General features: G+C 42.4%; 2 protein-coding genes across 6 annotated transcripts; both read right to left on the reverse strand.

Annotated features, from left to right (window-relative positions):
• Positions 1–240: 240 nt before the first annotated feature.
• Positions 241–4,306, reverse strand: golga7ba (golgin A7 family, member Ba). Of its 2 annotated transcripts, none has more exons than XM_019889325.1 (5): positions 4,224–4,306; positions 1,559–1,684; positions 1,293–1,445; positions 1,115–1,216; positions 241–1,002 (listed from the first exon to the last, which is right to left on the reverse strand). In XM_019889325.1, exons 1-5 carry the CDS (start codon positions 4,233–4,235, stop codon positions 919–921), a joined length of 477 nt encoding a protein of 158 aa, XP_019744884.1. In that variant the 5' UTR covers positions 4,236–4,306; the 3' UTR covers positions 241–918. The 2 variants fall into 2 exon arrangements, with proteins under 2 accessions (XP_019744884.1, XP_019744885.1); XM_019889326.1 differs by lacking the exon at positions 4,224–4,306 and adding an exon at positions 2,307–2,589.
• Positions 4,307–9,900: 5,594 nt separating this feature from the next.
• On the reverse strand, positions 9,901–18,285 carry zfyve27 (zinc finger, FYVE domain containing 27). Of its 4 annotated transcripts, none has more exons than XM_019889302.1 (14): positions 17,970–18,285; positions 16,931–17,167; positions 16,424–16,494; positions 16,172–16,358; positions 15,104–15,199; positions 14,835–14,947; positions 14,625–14,743; positions 14,339–14,410; positions 13,151–13,171; positions 12,944–12,964; positions 12,061–12,202; positions 11,922–11,968; positions 11,749–11,830; positions 9,901–10,809 (listed from the first exon to the last, which is right to left on the reverse strand). In XM_019889302.1, exons 2-14 carry the CDS (start codon positions 17,161–17,163, stop codon positions 10,739–10,741), a joined length of 1,275 nt encoding a protein of 424 aa, XP_019744861.1. In that variant the 5' UTR covers positions 17,164–17,167; positions 17,970–18,285; the 3' UTR covers positions 9,901–10,738. The 4 variants fall into 4 exon arrangements, with proteins under 4 accessions (XP_019744861.1, XP_019744860.1, XP_019744862.1 ...); XM_019889301.1 differs by having other exon boundaries at positions 18,001–18,284; XM_019889303.1 differs by lacking the exon at positions 12,944–12,964 and having other exon boundaries at positions 18,001–18,284.
• Positions 18,286–19,193: the final 908 nt, after the last annotated feature.

Below are 19,193 nucleotides of genomic sequence, written 5' to 3' on the forward strand. Positions count from 1 at the left end.
GCACCAACGTTTGAGTCTGAACAAAAATGTCACCGACATAATTGAGACATTCACACGAATGAGCCCCTTTTTGGCAAATATTTGTCTTTGGAGGTTTGGTCAGGTCACTATTTTGCATACTCTATGTGTAATTCAACATATGACAGGAAGACTATTTGAGTAGGTACTACTTTGTCTCACATGCTCATCTTTGCTACTACGTTCTTTGCATAAATAACATTTGGGAAGAATTGATCTAAATCAGAGAAACAGGTTTTATTTTAAACACCTGTGAATTTAGTCATTTATAGGCCTTGTATGTTGAAAATGGAAGACTTGCTACATTACATACATGGATGAATGTCATTCATCTGCTACGAGACAACGTGATACAGTGTCTTGATATTATCTGGACTTGGTTTTGATTTATAGCGTCGAGATCTTGGTAAGGTTGGGTGATATGTACAGTATACTCACACTTTAATGTCAAAGCCATGTATAAAATATTTAAAAGCCGGTGTGATTGTGCCTGGTTAGTTATTTTGAATGTCGGTCTACTTCCGGTTTAATTTCTCACAAGTTTTGTGGTTTGAATACAACTACTTGCTTCCGTCCTCTCACATGTGAGATAACACATCACTGAAAAAAAAATACAGAAAGAAACCTAAGTCCAATCACATCAAAAATAACCAGTAATAATCTTTTGTTCATTTCAACGAATGACTAAAGTGCACATTATGCATGTTCGAAATACCTTATAACTACCGATAATGTAAACGCAGCAGAGGAGAAATACGTCTTTCTTAGGTAACATCTTGTGGGCTCTTTGTGTTAGCAAAGTGAAGCCATGGAAACAGGTAGGAACGGTTCAAATGTCCAAAAGTTCTTCTCGAGGGTTATGAGTGATCAGAGGGACATTGTTTTGCCAGATGTACCCAGTCATCGAGCTGTGCTGCTGGACACAGAACTGCTCCCTGAGCTGCAGCCGCTGGAGCCCCTGTCTTCATAGATGGAAATCTCTATCTGGGGAAGGCCGTTAGGGACTGAGAGCGTGTCACAAGGGTATGCTTATATGAACTCGCAATCGTTCCAGTTCTTGAATACATGTACTTGGACAAACAATGAGTAAGGATACAACTCGCATTCCCCTCTCGATGGGATCAGTAATGAGCAGACCCCTGGGAGCATAGATCTTTTCATTCTGCTCCTGAATGTACTTGGCAATCTTCTTCAACACCTGCAGCGAAGCAAATTGTTTTTTTTTTAGGAGGGGGGGAGAAACACAGATTAAATGTTTATAAACCTTTTTTCACCTTCTCATAGCGTGTCTCCATGCAGAGGAAGATAAGATATGCTGTGGCGCAAGCCAGGCAGCCTTCCAGGTAAGACTGGCCTCCGATCTTTTCTGCTTCTGTGTAGTAGTTATTGAGTGTTTTCACGGTGTCCTCAAATAGAGTTCGTTCAATCTGCGCACATGAATGGATCAATGAATTTTGCTGAACGCAAAATATTGTGCAGCGCAGAAGTCAATGGACAACATAACATGTAAGGTGCACACAAAGATATCACATGCTCTCACCCTGCTCTCAAGCTCAGAGGGGAACTTGGTCTGGAACTTACAGGTGGTTCCCTCACTGTAGTCTCTCTGGATGAAGACTTTGTTGGCCAGGGATGCATTGTGCCTCAACTCCTGTAAATTGTGGAACTAAGGAAGAGAAATCCCATGTGCCCGTGCTGAGGGTTAATTCTGTTTTATACTGGGAATCAACAACTCAGCTCATAAGATGCAAAACCTTTGCTACAATGTTATAACCGGGCGAGTGAGTTGCAATTACATTTACTCACTAACCATCCATTTTCTAATTCACTTATCCTCACAAGGGTCGTGGGCGTGCTGGAGCCTATTCGAGCTGTCTTCGGGCAGTCGCCGGGGGGACATGCTGAACTGGTTGCCAGCCAATCGCAGGGCACTCATAGACGAACAACCGTTCGCGCTCACAATCACAACTCGGGACAATTTACAGTGTTCCATCAACTTGCCACGCATGCTTTTGGAATGTGGGAGGAAACTGGAGTACCCAGAGAAAACCCATACACAGGTATGTGAGAACATGCTTTCAGATACAAACACCATGGCTTCAAATAAAAAGAAATCAACATGGAATTGAAGTAGACTAATTTATGATGTTTGACACAAAAGTGAAATTTAGATATCACAAACATTTTACAATACACCACCGTACACCAATGATGTCTTTCATACTGCAGTGCACACTCACGAGAACAGATTGTACACATAAATTTCTACAGTAAGTGTATGTGCGTACCATATGATACTTGCTCTTGAGCGATCATTAGGATGCTGTGTTCTTCGACGTGATCTTTTAAACAGTTCCCATGGGAAAGACGCCTCTACTTCTCTCTTATTTCACCAGTTCAGGATAACTGTGTGCAAATAGTAGCTGTTGTTTTGGTCTTCTAACATGTAGGATGTTATAGGAGAGGCAGACAGTGCATGATTATCCATTTGGGCTCCACAAGGTGCTGGAGAGAAGCCCAGCGTTGGATACAATATCCTTAGCTGTCACTTCCAGTCTCTCTCTCTCTCTCTCTCTCTCTCTCTCTCTCTCTCTCTCTCTCTCTCTCTCTCTCTCTCTACTCGGAACAAAAGCTCAATGCATGTTATGGCATATTGTGAAGCTAGTGAGGTCATGCAAAATGTGGGGTTTCACAAAATATTTTTTTCAATGTAGTTGGTGCATTAATGTTCTATATCAGTGATTCCCAAATCGTGTATTATGGGAGATTATCAGGTGTGCCGTGGGAAATGACAAAATTTCACTTAATAGGCCCGAAAAATATTTATTCACTACTAATATTCTATATTTGTTCCTCGATGTATGCCAGCGACATAGTGACAGGCAGAACAATTGAATGCTCTCTCTTCCGCAATATGGCAGAAGATAAGGCTGGATGATTTATATTTTGTTTTCTGATTGAAATGTTCAATTTTCCGACAACACAAATGGGAAAGCCAAAGCTGTTTTTTAGTGCTCTTATCCCACGGATATACATTTGAACGGATTAACTATGCCACTTACTCGCTGCAGCAAGAAGTGACACCACCGGAAGCCATCTTGCGTTTCCATTTGTGAAGCGCACCAAACTTGAATACATTGATTTCTCCGCAAAGTTTCGATGTGATTTTCTGTCTCTTAGGCGAAAATGCCACAGTGTGTGCCTTAAGGTTGCACCAATAAATTTGGCAGAAACGCTACATGCACATTAAATCAGTTAAGAATGTGATTATAACTTTTCTCTTAAAGGTTTATCTTCGACCTGTCCCTGCTCTGGTGGTGAACGCTGTGAACATCACGACTGGGTGCTGTGCCTGTCCACCATCTCTCTAACAGCGCAAATCCTGCAGCTGACATCTGACGCTCATACCTGGGCCCTGCATCACCGTATAAGGTCCGGCATCTTGGCCACCCACCTGAACGTCCTGGTAAAGCCCGCTGTGCTTGGCGACCTGGCTGCCCTCCTCCCATCTGATGTCTCAAAAGCCCACGATACTGGTCTCCAGGGGCTGGACTCTTACACCCGTTTTAGTGTCCTTGCCCTTGCATTATTAAGAGTAATCACTTTTGATTTTCTGTCATGTTTGTAGGTGTTACTGCACATAAGTGAATATTGTTGCGAATCTTGATTTGAAAAAAAAATCTGAATTGAAACAAAATTGTAATATCTGCCAATAAAATTGCAAGTACATCTTGTACTACACTCGTGTGCCGTGAGATTGGTCGATAGTCATCTAACCTCGAAAGAAAAAATGTGGCCTCTGTCCGTGGTGCTGAAACTGTTACGTACGGATGCGTCCACCCTTGGGACACTCTCATCGGATTATGTGGACGCTCAACGCATAAAAGCACCCCGCTTAACATTGAGGCGAGGGCTACGTTTATGAAAACGACGTGCAATATCCGCTTGCATTCAGAACAGCTGAGTTAGCCTTCCTGTTTGACAAGGTTGGTAAGAGTAGAAAACAATGATATTTGGGCGAAACTAGCCAAGTAAAAGGAGAATGCCCTCGCGTGTCCTGATTCCACTAACACCGTGTAGGCTTGTTGCTTCCAACCGTGTCCAGTCTACGAGATCAGACCAGTTATTTTGCACACCAAGGTTACTGGCAGTGGCTACGCTAAGCATTAAAAGGCAGGATAAGGAGCACATCGTGCCAGTCTTACCTCAGTCGCCATGTTGCTGTTCGAGTCCCCGCGTGCTCTGACGACTGACACGGGACAGATTAAAAGATGGGGGAGGGGCTAGTCAGCAGCGCTATATGCTTTTATTTATCTGGACGTTAACTAAATCCCAGTGACGTCAGTCATCTGCAGATGTTTTTGCTCTGTTATCAATGGTAAGGTGGCCATATTGTTTTAAGATAGTCAATCAGTATGTTGGGTATGAAGACAACAACAATAATAATAATAATAATAATAATAATAATAATAATAATAATAATAATGCTACTACTACTACTACTAATAATAATAATAATAATAATAATAATGCACTCTTTATAGACATGAATGGGAATGTTTTATTTATTCAATTATTTATTTTATGTGTCCTGAAACTGGCTGTCAAATTCAGGGTGTATCCTGCTTCTCGGTCAAAGTCAGCTGGGATATGCTCCAACTCACCCATACTCAAGTAAGAGCGTTATGGAGGATGAAGGATCAGAATTAATAGCCCATGAGTGGGAACTGAACAGGCCTGTGGACTATGGCCACAATATTATCAGAAGCTCTGACCTACATTTACAACATACAAACAAGATTTGTTCCATTATATTGCACTTGCCCCCTACAGTCAAGAGGTGTACCACCCCGCCTCTCATTATCATATTGTCTTTATATAATCTCATGAATGTGTTTCTTTTACACTTTCTGACTGAAATCTGAAACCCTCAGGAGCCCGAATCGATTCGTAAACTTTTGAAAATAAATTAAACCCTTCGAAGGAACTGTTCATTGACTCCAGTCTGTATTTGAAGAACCAACATTCCCCTCGTCCGAAATTCAACGAACACGCGGGGAAGAGGAGGCCGCTCTTCCCCCAACATTTGGTGACCCAGACGTGATTTCGGACTGAGGTTTCGGCCAACAGACAGAACATCGGGCGCCCACAATTGACGAGGTAAGAGGACATTTATCCTCTAAATTGGTCTTCTGTCTGTTGGCTGAGATCGAGGTAAGGATTACGTCTTGAATTGATATTCTAAAAAGATAACTTGTGGCTGGATGAACAGTGAAATGCGCAATTGTAGTCAAAACATGCTCTGGATAAAAGGATCGAGTGCTTCTGAATAAAAAAGATCGAGTGCTTTTGCTAAATTAAGGATCGAGTACTTTTGTTTGGATTGTAACAAGTACTTTTGAAAATAAAAGAGGATCGAGCACTTTGCTAAATTAAGGTTCGAGTACGCTTGTTTGGAACTGTATCGAGTACTTTTGAAGGAATAAAAAGGATTGAGCACTTTTGAAAGATTCGAGTACCCTGATCTACGATCGGGATCGGGTACTTCTGCAAAAAGTATCGAGTGCTTCTGCTACATTAAGGAACAAGTACTCTTGTTTGAATCGTAACAGTACTTAAAAAAAAAAAAAAAAAGAAAAAACCGAACACTTCGATTTACAACAAAAATGAAGAAGGAGTTTGATAGGGAAAGTAAATAATTCGATAAATAAAACCATGATGTGTGAGTGTTCCTGCAAGTGAAGATGTGTGTGTGTGTGTGTGTGTGTGTGTGTGTGTGTGTGTGTGTGTGTGTGTGTGTGTGTGTGTGTGTGTGAGAGAGTGTGTGGGCCTTGTGTGTGTGTGTGTGAGCGACCGCCTGAGAGAGTGAACGGGAGAATGGAAAACATGCAGGACACCGGCCCTCGAGGACCGGACTTCGACACCTGTGACCTACAGGATTACATAGGAAATGTGGAGGACTTTGGGTTTATTTGCCCAATTGTTAGAATATTGGATTTTTCGTTGTTGGAAGGAAGTCTTAGTGATTGAATTGCTAAATCGGTGAGTGTTGAATTTCCTCATTCCTTGTGGTTCAGTTTTTTTCTTCTTTTCTTTTTGTCGTCTGACTGCGTTCAGAGATGATCTCCTTGTCGGGGCAGCTGTGCAGTGTGCCCCTGTGTTGCCAAGGACACACAATCGTCAGCTGGAGTTGTCTTGCTTGGACGAAGAACTATTTACTACGTCCGAAACCTCGGAAAAAATGAACTTCCTCTTGAAAGCAAAGCGTGCAATATTCATTAACAGTACATCGTGGAGGGCAAACAGGAACAGCGATAACACAGTACGACCAATAGGAGGCAACACTTGATCAAAACGTTTTGCAGTCTGCCAGAAAAAAGTCAACGAGAACGAATAGAAGCAAAAGAAGAAGACGATTACGTAGAAGAAGAGGAGGAAGAAAACATTGATACATCAGCTATCCAGATTAAGTAGCGTTTAAGTTTTATCATGAATCACGTCGACTTTTTGCTGTGCGTGCATTTTAGTAAATTGCAGTTGGAAGAACAGTTGGAAATAAAACGCTTAGGGCCGCACAGACCAGAAGACTTTGTACTCCTTCAACATGGAGATATGGTGACCCGCACCTTCAAAAAAGACTGGTTCGAAAAAAAGAAATGGCTAACCGCGAGCACGACCAAAAGCGCACTCTTTTGTTTCCCCTGTCTTCTTTTTGGTGGCTTGGACTCCGTATGGGCATCGATCGGCTTCAAAGACATTAAACATCTGTCCGAAAGAACGGCCAAGCACGAGAGCTCCTCGTCACACCTGAGATGTGCCATGAAGTTGGGTTTACTTGGGCTGCCCCCAGTGCAGAAGCGCATCGGTGACGCCGATCGGCTTGCCACAGAGGAACACAACAGACTAACCGGGGAGAATCGCTATGTTCTGGACAGACTGATTACCTGCGTTAAACTTTGTGGCAAGTGTGAAGTGGATTTGCACGGTCACGACGGGACACTAAACGCGACTCTCTTTAGTTGCATATTTGAAACCATGTGTGAGGGAGACACCAGGCTCAAAAGACACTATAACGCGCAGCCTTTCTTTCATTTGTCTTTAAGCACCATTCAGGACGAGCTACTGGACTGCATGTATGAGGTCTATAGGGAGGAAGTGGACAAACAATTGCAACAGACCCAGTTTGTTGGTCTGCAGGTCCATGAAATTACTCATGTCTCGTGCAATTCTCAAATGGCCATCGTGTTGCGATATGTGGTGAACAACACTCTTATCGAGAGATTCCTTGAGTTAATCGAAGTCACGGATAAAACTGCCTTCGGCCTTTCCGACGCCATCCAACAAGTTCTCGAGCCCTTGCATCTGGCTGAGAAACTTATCGTGCAAACCTATGATGGAGCTGCCATGCTGAGTGATGGCGAAGGCAGCGTGCAAACCCTGATGAGTTTAAAGTACCCAAACGCAGTGTTTGTGCATTGCTACTCCCACCAGTTAAATGTTACCCTGCAGCAGGCGTGCGCATCTCGAATCCGTGAGCTGAAGGTGTTTTTTGCTGATTTGTCTGGCTTTGCAACCTTCTTCACGCCGCCCACAAGAGCAGCTGCCCTGATGAAGGTGTCGTACAACGACATCCAGCGACCACGGTGGAACTTTCAAAGCAGAACAATTAACGCTGTATGGGACAGCCAGGATGCCATATTGGAGTGTTTGGATTGCATTCGCACTCAGCCCGGATGGGACAGTGTGACTGTCAGCGAGGCATACGGCCTATCCATGCATTTGAGAGACCCCAGGTTTCTCCAGCTGCTGCATTTCTTCGCGGAAGTCATGCCGGAAGTGGACGTGCTACAGAACATCCTGCAGAACCGTGAGATTGACGGCTCGGTCGTGAGATGCGCTGTGGAGAACTTCATTGCCAACGTGAAGGAGGTGAGAGAGAGGGCACACGTGATCGCCGACCACGCTGGCGATGGCGAACCCAAGCGCAGGAAAACCAACACGGCTGAAGTTATGAAGGAGGCTTGTGACAACATGATTGCGCAAGTGGAGGACCGGTTCTCCAACAGTGACTACCTCATTGCAGCGCAGCTCGTGGACTGCTCACTTTTCCCCAAATTCGCAGCTTCATTCCCGGTGGCCCAACTCAGTTGTGCTATCAAGCTGTGGCCTTCAGCGCTTAAGAATAAGGAAAAGTTACAAAGTGAACTCAATATTCTCTACCAACACAATCAGCTGTACGCGGGCAAATCTGCACTTTCTCTCCTTCAGACTATTAGCGAAACTGGCCTACAAGACATCTTGTCCGAAACATGCATTCTGTTAAACATCTTCCTCGCAACGCCCATGGCGTCCCCTGAGCCTGACAGGAACCATTCAGCAATGGAAAGGATTAACACATTTGCAAGAAACACACTAGGAAAAGAGCGATGGAATGCTCTTTGTATGCTTTCCAATGAAAACCAATTTATCCAGGGACTGGTTGATTTCAACAGAAAAGTCATGGACAAGTTTGCTCGTGCAAACAACCACAACATTTCATTTCTGTTCAAGTAAATTAGCTTGTTTTCGTATTGTATTTTAAATCTGTGAATAATAATTTGGATGAATGTACAGTAAGTCATTTGAGGTGTGCAAATGTTGGCCACTTTCAGAACACCTTTGTCATTTTAGATGTTCTGCTACGGTGATTTTTTTTTCTCACACTTAATCAAATTTAAGTTAGTTTATTAAGCACGCATTAACATTAATATTAAAGAGTGCCCTAACTTGGCTCTCTCTTACCGGACAATGTAAAGATTCCATAATGTTAACACACAACACAGTTTCCACTGTTCCTGAAATATCAACTTAGCAGATGTTGAATGTTGAATTTTACAATGACATTGTAATGGCACCGCAAAATCTTTCAATTTCTTATTTGAAACTGGCAAAATTTGTAAATTGGAACATGAAGGACATTTGGGTGTCCGGACACCCTCAACAGCATCATTTGCTCATCCTCTTCTGTTTCTACACCTCTAGCTCCTCCTCAATGTTATGATTAATTGTTGGTTGGCATCCAGTCCAGGGTGAGCGGGCTCTCGCCCATAGTTGGCTGGGGCAGGCTCCAGCACGCGCATGACCCTACTGAGGAGGAGTGGTATTGGAGATGGACAGTCGAATGTTTGAAATTTTGTTGTCCATGTATACTTTTAGGGCAGCCCGGTAGTCGAGTGGTTAGCACATCGCCTTCACAGTGCAGAGGTACCAGTTAAATTCCAGCTCCGGCTTTCCGGTGTGGAGTTTGCATGTTCTCCCCATGCTTGCGTGGGTTTTCTCCGGTTCCTCTGGTTTCCTCCCACATTCCAAAAACATGCATGGCAGGCTGATTGAACACTCCCGAATTGTCCCTAGCTGTGAGTGTGAGCACAAATGGTTGTTTGTTTCTGTGTGCCCTGCGATTGGCTGGCAACCAGTTCAGGGTGTCCCCCGCCTACTGCTCAAAGATAGCTGGGATAGAGTCCGGCACCCCGCGCGGCCCGAGTGAGGATAAAGCGGTTTGGAAAATTAATGAATGAAGTATACTTTTACATATTGTGTGACTCCTCATCTAAACTGTTGCAACTTTTTTTTGTATTAATTCTTATTCACTGCTGTTTGTTCATGTGTTAAAAGTACATCAGAGGTTAAGAGTAGTAGAATATATTACATGTTTGGAATTCAAGTTGCCTCACCATTGTTTCCTTATATAAAACTCATTTTGTATCGAAGAAGTGGAATAAATGTATATACGTTCCTGAGTTCCACAGTCATTTTGATGTATTCAGTGGGGGGGATTCCTTGTGTTTTGGTGTTTGGTGGACGCTTCCATGCTGCCGAGGCGCATTATCGTCAAACATACAAACAGTTTGGGATTTGACAGTTTATTTCGACAACGGAATATTTCGCCCATAAAGGATGGAGCAATATATACATGACAAAAATCCATCATAACTTGCATTTTCAGGCGTTTTAAATTAAATATATTAGCTCTAGAAGAAGGGATTACATTAAAACCCTTGTATGATTACCGGTACAATAAAAGCAAAGCCAACAATTACAATCATCAGTGCCTGTGTAAAAGTTAAAATAACGTTGCATCTAGGGTCAGTCTCGAGTTAGAATGCCACTGCATCCATTTTCAAGTCCTGCTTTTCAGAGTGCGGGGCAGATGATGATGATTTGACCCAGCTGCCCTGTCCAATCAGGTGACTCCAGTTGGCGAAATTTTGATCCAGTTAGGAGTAAAATAATGTTAGCCCATGAAGCTCAAACGACCCGAGAAAGCATACTGGTCCAAATCGCTCTTTTAACCCAGTGCATTGCCAAGAACGTCACTCATAACAGTTTTTTTTTTTTTACGGAAATCCTCCAGAGTTCAGATTTGATCATTTTGATGGTCAGTCAAATTTTAAAACCATTGATCTTGTGAGCAATGCCTGAAAAGCACCAGTCATCCTGTGTTTCCATGAATGACCTCCATTCCCTCTGCTCAGCAAAGGGGAGAAACAAGGGTCCGTAAACCTAACATCCAGTGACACAAGGGTGGGCATAATAGAAAAGGCAAGAAGGATTTTCAAAGATGCCTTGCCTCAGGTGGAAAACCATGGCATGTCTTGAGGGTTTAGTTGCTTCTCGGTGTGAGGAGCGGAGTAGTAAACAGTGATACACATCCAACTGGGCCACACGGCCAAATGTCAGGTCACTGTAACTTGATGAGTGAGGAATTACAGGCAGCACAAACAAACACAGTCTCTCTCTGGGCCTCCGGAGCTGGGGGAAAAAAGGAGAGGTGATCAACATGATAATATGCTCCCTTTAAACATTAAATACTGTCAAACCTCAAAATAACTCCCTAAACATACATTTTTGACTTTGTGGTCAATATTGACAACAAATATACGTAAAATCTTACGAAAAGCTTGACGGTTATGCATGACGTCACTCAAACCTTTTCATCCCAGGCCACATTGTAGTTAGAGTTGCCATCAAGGGGCCGGGCAAAACGTCGAAACAACAAACACTTGCTACAGGAGTAATGCTCCGCCAAAAATCACGGTTTTGTTATGTATGTGGGCTCTAAAGGGTAAGTCAAGTCAAAGCTTTTCGTGAAAACATGTTCGATGCGCCCTCATCAATCTAAACACGGTCTTCTGAATAATACAGTTTTACATTTTTGGAATATGAATTAAGCAGCAAAATCCACCTGTTTTTTTGTCCATCTCAGGGGGCTGCCATTTTGCCTTGTACTGCTACCTGATGTCCACTGAAAATGACATCACCGTGCCTAAGGGCTCAGCTTGCAAACATCACGGCTTGCCTGTTTTCTGGGTTTGGTCACACGACGTTTGCGAGCTGAGCCCTTTGCCATTATGAGCCCCCCACTTACTACTCGCCTGGATTAGCTGAAAAACTGTACCAGTGAAGCAGTACGCATGATCACTCCATATATGCTGCAGACAGCTGAGAGGTAGACTCTTGCATCAATATTTTGCACAGTAACCCGAGGGGTGCGCACTGAGTGTTGAAAAAACTACTTACTGTATATTCCACATGAAGCTGTATGAACTAAAAGCCAGTCAGCGTGAAATAATATTACAATAAAGTTGCATCTTAAAGCCATTTAAAATCAAGAACTGTTTTGTTTTCTGGACTTCCTGTTAAATTTTCAACCTCCCGAGGATTGACTGAATTTGTCTTTTCTTGCCTTACCGGTGGCCCCCATGCAAGACCTCAGCACTTTGAATGAGCAGCATCGCGAACAAAAGCTGTTGCCACAGTTGCTGCAGTTCTTCTACAACAGGAAGAGAGACAGCTGTGTTGAGACGAGTATTGAATGAAATACAACGTGCACAGTTTGCACATCACTTCTCCTCAAGTCTCACCCTTTTCTTCAGGACTGAGAAGACAGCATTGCAGCTAGCACAGTTGCCTTTGTAGAGAGGAAAACGGACACCTATTCTCAGCATTATTATCGCAGCTACTTTAAAACTCGCGTTTGTCACTTTGTCACAGCACTCTGACCTGCACCGGTGGTGGGGTAGCGTTTGCGCAGTTTCTCGGTCAACTTGGACACTTTGCTGCGTATGGGCTCATTACGACTCAGGAGGCCATTTTCAGAGAGCGTGTCAAACTCAGGGGCTCCAAGCGGACCATCATCATCCTCCTGCAAAGGGAGGAGGGGGAGACAAGAGTAGACCCACAATGGGCACCATTGCATGACGTAAGTATGAGTGTGATAAATGCATGACAAAGTTCTACGATACAATGGTCCCTTCAACTTCAAACACCCAGAAGGATGTTTTTGTAATTTGGAATACTAGCCGTATTTTTGAGGAAAATGTGCTTCAAAAGACACAAAAGAGCTTGAGGTTGAACGATCAGCCTGGGTGCAGTGACGCCAGATGAAGTAAATATCACATACACTGTCATGACCATTAAAAAACTTAAATTGTTACCAATGTGCAGTACTTTGAATCAAACTTTGAATGGCAGGAGTTTGACACTGGAATGTAATATTTAAATTTCCACGACTACATGAAATTGTGTGGAAATAACACAAATCGGAGGTCGACCAGTGACTCTGTAGTGTAGATGATCCATTCATTTTTTAGCAAATAAAGTAAATGACTATACAACAAAGACAGTGATGGGTCACGATACTGTACATATAATAACAAAATACATGCACATGCATACCAAAATGATCTGCTACACACAAGGACCTGCTGTCCCGAATGCAAGGCATAGGCTCACAGTGTGAAGGAGACAAGTTCATACACTATCATTAAGAAGATGCTCAGCTCAAATACAGCCCCCTCAGAGACAGCGTGAAACCAAGCCCCTTAATAGGAACAACGTCACTGTTAGCTGCATGAACGAAAGGTACCGGAAAATGACCACTTACCACTAACACCAAAGGGGTTTCCTTTGTGGGATGCAGTAAAATACAGTACAAGTTTACAGACAAGCACCCATGCTACTACTAAAGAACCCCGCCACAGGATTGTAAATACAGTACAGTACAGACCTTGGACAGTTCACACAACTTTGTGACAAAGAGATCAGAAAGGTCAAGATTATCAAGTCTCAGTACACATGAGGCAACACTCACCTGCAGGGAAATGGAACTTTCCTGATTTCAGAGGAAAGCATGAGATAAATAGGAATAACATAATGAGTAATACTGTTTTTGTGATAATGTTGTGTTTGAAATATATATATATATATATTTATACACACACACACACACACACACACACACACACACAGGTATATATGCAGATTATTTTAACTTTACGAGGTACCAGAAGGTACGGCCTCTCACAAAGGAGTGTCCTTAAAACCAGCCGATAGCTTAACAAAGAAAACAAGACCAGGGCCAGCAGACACAGTTTAAATTATGTTCACAATTTAAATTGAGTAATTGAATTTGAGGAAAATAACTGAATGCAACAGATAGTGCCTGAAAAGGATGCGGAAAGTGCTTAAAATTATAACTCACTGATGGTCATGAACATGAATAAAAGTCAGCAATAATTTTTTTTAAAAATAAATGAATGACATGAAAGACAAAAATAGGGATGTTTATCGAAAGACGTGGCTTCCTCACTCACTTGAAAGGATCGGCGAGGTCCACCCTGCTTATGTACATTTTTACCACAAGCCGCACTATTGCATCCACAGATACATTTAAAATAAATATGAGTACGCAATATGTATTGTTGTACAACTCAATATATGTGTGCTTTATATACAGTATTTCCATGGTGTGCAGCTTGCCACTGTGTCTGGCTCGCTTAAAATCTGGAAATGGATGTTTCGCGTGCATTGTGATTGGCTGGAAACTGCAACGTCGCCACATCGTGCAACCTGCATTTGTGTGCGCGTCTCTCCCTCCCTGTCAATCGATTGTTTTTGGCTGGCTTTAGTTGTCCCATCAACCTCAAAATTGAAAGGAGGAATGTGGTTGGTTGGCTTGACCTTTACATGCAGCATGAGCGTGACAAGTTCACATCGTTTGGCTGATATCATTTTACATTTCAATATTAATAGCTTGAGCGTTCATGTCTAGGTATCAACACAACGACAATATACCCCCCAGTTAATACAGTACCAAAAAAAATCATCCAAATTCAAACTATTTAATCATTCATCAAACGATCCTAATATTAATTTCAAACAGGAATCCATGCCGTATATGTCATTCCACCAAAGACTTTAAATTCGGTGCACATTTTCTGAGACTGGTATTTAAAAAGGGACCGGAAATGTACAATACACATCGGCGTAACTGTCATACCTCAATTGCATCTTTAAATTCATCATCAGGCTCAGCTTCTTCTGCTTCCTCTATACTGCCTGGTGATATGTCCTGCAAGGAAACATTTTTGGTAAATTATTTATTTGTTTTATGAGTGCATTTAAATAAAGAGCAACATGCTAAATACTGTAAAAATTTGACAAAACAATACTATGGTACTAATGGTTTTACATTGAAGAAAAACAAAAAGGCATAAAGTCTCCTTGATGTGCCAACGCCTCACATCACAACTACTCGGCTGCGTTGTCTCCATCTGATCTTTCACCTCCAGACTGGTTGGTGTGGGCGTCCTGTCCACTGCATTGCTGTGCTCCAGTTCTTCATACGTTGCCTCTGAACTCGAGGCCTGGCCAAAATGGAACAGCTTCTTCAGGTCCAATAAAACTGGATGCCAAGTAACAACAAAAACAATGTCAGCTTTGATCATATTTTTAAAAACATGATCTCATCAAGCTGTTTGTTAGGTGGAGCTCACCTCTGTGGAAGTCTCTATTCCAAAGGAAGATGGCGCTGTTCAAACCAGCAATCACCCAGCCCACAGGAGCGAGGTAGAGAAGACACACCACTGTAAACAATCCTACATAAAACCTAGAGATAGACGATCACATGTAAATGCTGAGTGATAAGACCATATTTTCAACCAGCTCCCTACTCACAAGGGCTTCACATATTTTCCAGTAGTATTTAACACACAACACACCTCCTTTTAAGATGATATGCCTTCAATTAACTGGTACACTTTACCTTGATGATGTGGTGTGATTGTCCCAGTACAGGACCTTGTAAAGTGTTTCTGATGATTGACAAGCCGAAGACAGCATGTCATCCAGGTGCTTCAACCTGGAAACAGGAAAGATGAGTCCAAGATGAGAAATTGAGATTCCTCTTCCACATAAGCATGTCATGAACTATTTCCTTATGCACATTTTAATAGGGCCATATGATAAAAAACTAACTTTTGAGTTGCTTGTATTCAAGGACTTGTCCTGACATATGAGTGACACAATTTACAAGTTTTCCAAGATACAAGGCATCAATTGCTTGTTTTTTTTTTTTTTAACTTCCACTTACAAGCACAAATTCAAGATGCAAACACTTGAATGGTGGCAGGTGACTCAACTCACTCCACAGCAAGTGACAGTTTGGCAGATATAATGAGTAAATATTCTTAAAAAGTGGCTTCAAGCTGTTAATTGCTGGTCTCAGCTGAACGTTACTGTCAAACAAAATGTAATACTCAGCACAAATTATCACAGTCTGTGTATAGTTCACAATGCTGTGTTTGGCTGAAGAGGATGAAAAGTAATGTTTATATTAATTAATAAGTTTATATTTACATTTTTTATTTAAAGGGGCGAGTAGCACAGTGGTCAAATGGTCAGCATGTCTGCCTCAAGGTTCGATTCTGGCTCCGGCCTTCTTGTGTGAGTTTGCATGTTCTTCCCGAGCCTACGTGTGTTTACTCCGGGTACTCCGGTTCCCTCCCACATTCCCAAAACATACACGGAAGGTTAATTGAACACTCGAAATTGTCCCTGGGTGTGATTGTGAGCGCGAATGGTTGTTCGTCTATGTGTGCCCTGCAATTGGCTGGCAAGCAGTTCAGGGTCCCCCCCGCCGACTGCCCGAAGACAGCTGGCATCGGCACTAGTATGCCCACAACCCTCGGATTCGAAAAAGGATGGATGGATGGAAGTTTTGTGTGCATTTTTAAATACCTACAAATCTTTCAGAATCAAAGGTTGTCTCAAGCTTTTTCCAGTAACATTAAAAATAATTAATCAGCGAAACAGAAAATGCAGCATTTCTTACAGGTCTTTGACTTCCAGCATAGCCTCCTGTTTACTGAGGTGCACCGCCTGCAAATCTCTGCGGTGTACGGTATGGTAATGCCTCTTCTGGAGTTCCGCTTCTGAGGCTCTGCCCCAGCACCTGTCCTGCAGGTAGCCCAGGGCAGCAGGTACTGTGACTGCCACCAAACACACTGACAACCAACCCACTGACAGAGGGGAAGAAAAGGCCAATTAGTAGCAGCCACTACCGACAGATGAAGTCTTAACTTACCTTCATTAATAGTGCAGAAGAAGACATTGAGGAATATACAAACAACCAGCGAGCACAGGGGCATCCTCCACCTGAAAAATAGAAATCATACTCTTCACAAGATGTCTCTCTGCTATTGAAAACAAGAGCTGTATAGATTGATCTTTAAATGGCTCGCAGGGAGAGTGAAACAGCTACATTTGAATGATGATGAAATGTTAACATTCTAAGACTGCATTACACCACCAACACCTTTTTTCAAACGAATGTTAAATGTGCGCTGAATGAAGTCAACTTGCTTTCAGTAACTCTCCCTTTGCCCTAACCTAAAAACATAATCTTTATGCATGATAGTTCTCAATGTTAAAATGTTACCTCAATCACTGCAGTTAATAAACATTTTATGAAGGCAACAGCTTGATCCCCAAACATACAAACTACTACTTGTTATGGGAATAGTCGTTTCCAAATCAGAGCAAACTGAAGGTCAACCAGCATTCCTGAAAAGTCTGTGTTCCAAACACACACCCTAGCAAGAAGCGGGCCAGCTCCATAGCATCTGTAACTGGTTCCAGAAAAAGCGCCATTCTCTTATAGGAGACAACCATGTTGAGGAGATCAAAGTTCAGTGTCGATCTTGGGCTTCCCAGTTCAGAAGCGTCTGGAGACCCCAGTGTCTCCTTGGATATGGTGTGCACCATTTCGCCCCTTTCCCCTGCGCCCTGGTAAGGGTCCGATGACGCCGCTGCACCATGCATCATAATCCTGTGCAGTTTAAGGAAATGAAAAAGATTAAGATGATGGTAATGGTGTCACTCCCATTCCTGAATTGCTACTGTGACTATGTTTTAGAATCCTGTAAAACCAGCAATGTTGGGCTGCTGCCACCATATGACACTATGTCACACCAGTTTTCATCCCGTACAGGGCGTAGGCTACTCATTGGAGCTAAACTTTTTAGACACCAGGAATATTGCTGATATGTGATCAATATTCATCTGTGATGATAATGCAATTGCTACATATGGCATTTGGGTCATAAATGGACACTTGGTACGCAGAACACACCTGTTCACAATACTGCACTATTTATGAATGTTTCAATCCATTAAGTTATTCACAAATTAGATCTTATAATTTTCTTGATCATTTCAGCAAATGTATATATTGCTCTATTGTAGATGTTAAGGGGTTGAATTCTCTGCCAAGCCTTTAAATATTCAACTGTCGGATCTCGAAGATAATACGCAACGTGGTAGAAGCATGTCAAAGCATTGAAATCATGACTAAAGTACATGGAGGAGCAATGTTTTTGGTATTCTTGAGATCAATATAAGATGGCAGTTTGACCCCTCAGAGATGTGGCAATTATTGTAGACGTTAAAGAAGCAATATGTCAACAAAGGTGTGATTTACTAACTTACATTTCCTTTAATATTAAAGCGTAATCATTGAGTAACTTGGAACAATAGGATCAAGCACTTCAGCACTACTCAGCAAGAAATTATGTTGTTGTAAAATGCGGATGAAAAGTCAAATATAGACCAAAAAATGTAAACTACGTGACTTTAATCTCGCTCGTTGATCCGATCATTTACCCCGAGCTACGTGTCCAAACACAGCAAATTTTAAGAACGGCAGCGGCTGCGAGAAGCTCAAGCGTCACTGGCAGGTCCGTCCGACATCGTAATCCTGGAGGAAGGAGAAACCTCCAACTTCAACGACTCAGGCAACATGACAGCATCGTATTGCATGAGCAATGACCTGTGCTAACGATTCATACTATGTCCTGTCTTTTTAATGTGCAATCCGGCTGTTTCTTCCGGCTAGTTATGCTAACTCCCTGTTGTAAGATTACGTTTCCTGTTATTCTAGGCTGAGCAATGGATCGTCGAAAAGTCACACATGACCAATATACTGTAGTCGATGAGGCGGCCATGAGTTTTACAGAAAAGATGGAAATTCAAAGAAAAGGAGTCGATACTGGTTGTGCAGTTATGCAGAATAAAACCATACAACTTTATCTGAGGAAAGATGAAAAACTGCAGTCTTTGTCTTGAGACAACATAGAGGAATGTAAACAAATTATTTCCACGTTTCCCAACGAGTCCACATTTTCTGACAACGCGCCTGCTCACAATACTGTACCCTGAGCATATGACAGTTCCTGCATGTGGCTAAAAAGAATATCACCGTAAACCACAATTTGAGCATTTTGGTTTATCACTCTCGCATATCCCAGATTCATGCTCATCTCCACACCTCCCGCATGTCTGCGACAACTTACAATATGCATCTTATATGACCATATTTTTGGCATCTATAACATCTGGGGCGATGAGGGCATACCCCCGTATCCTATGTAGCATAAATATCCAATATTAACTGAACAAGGCAATACATTGTCTTCAAACTCAATACAAACTCTCCACATTTTACCCTTTTTTCCACATTTTCATGGTCCATAAACTAACGAAGTTGCTCAAAATCTTCTTAAGGAACACCATAAATCACCCTTTACTCACCTGTCCAACATTTGTTTTCTGACAATACAATCCAATGCATCCTGATTTATATAGCGCTTTCACAACAGCTTCACCTCAAGAATCTCTTTTCGACAGTTAAGAACTTTTTTTTAACAACATCAACTGCCCATCACCAAGTACTCTTGGTTTTTTATTTCCTTTGTCTACCCGTCCCACCCTACTCAAGTCTTGTCCCCCTTTAGCCCTTTCAGGGACAGCGGTTACTACAGCAGACAGCTTATCATGTTATCAGGTGACAGGGTGCA

Source organism: Hippocampus comes, unplaced genomic scaffold (assembly GCF_001891065.2).
Source record: "Hippocampus comes isolate QL1 unplaced genomic scaffold, H_comes_QL1_v1.1 scaffold86, whole genome shotgun sequence".
Lineage (NCBI taxonomy): Eukaryota > Metazoa > Chordata > Actinopteri > Syngnathiformes > Syngnathidae > Hippocampus > Hippocampus comes.

What these genes read in the sequence shown, in the direction of transcription:
- golga7ba (XM_019889325.1), bottom strand. An exon ending in CCTCTGAGCTTGAGAGCAGG is followed by an intron (nt 1,446 to 1,558) that starts GTGAGAGCATGT and finishes TCATGTGCGCAG; the next exon opens with ATTGAACGAACTCTATTTGA. An exon ending in TGGAGACACGCTATGAGAAG is followed by an intron (nt 1,217 to 1,292) that starts GTGAAAAAAGGT and finishes GCTTCGCTGCAG; the next exon opens with GTGTTGAAGAAGATTGCCAA.
- zfyve27 (XM_019889302.1), bottom strand. Translation starts at nt 17,163, where the DNA reads ATGATGCATGGTGCAGCGGCGTCATCGGACCCTTACCAGGGCGCAGGG. An exon ending in CTGGCCCGCTTCTTGCTAGG is followed by an intron (nt 16,495 to 16,930) that starts GTGTGTGTTTGG and finishes TCTATTTTTCAG; the next exon opens with GTGGAGGATGCCCCTGTGCT. An exon ending in GAATAGAGACTTCCACAGAG is followed by an intron (nt 14,744 to 14,834) that starts GTGAGCTCCACC and finishes CTTGGCATCCAG; the next exon opens with TTTTATTGGACCTGAAGAAG.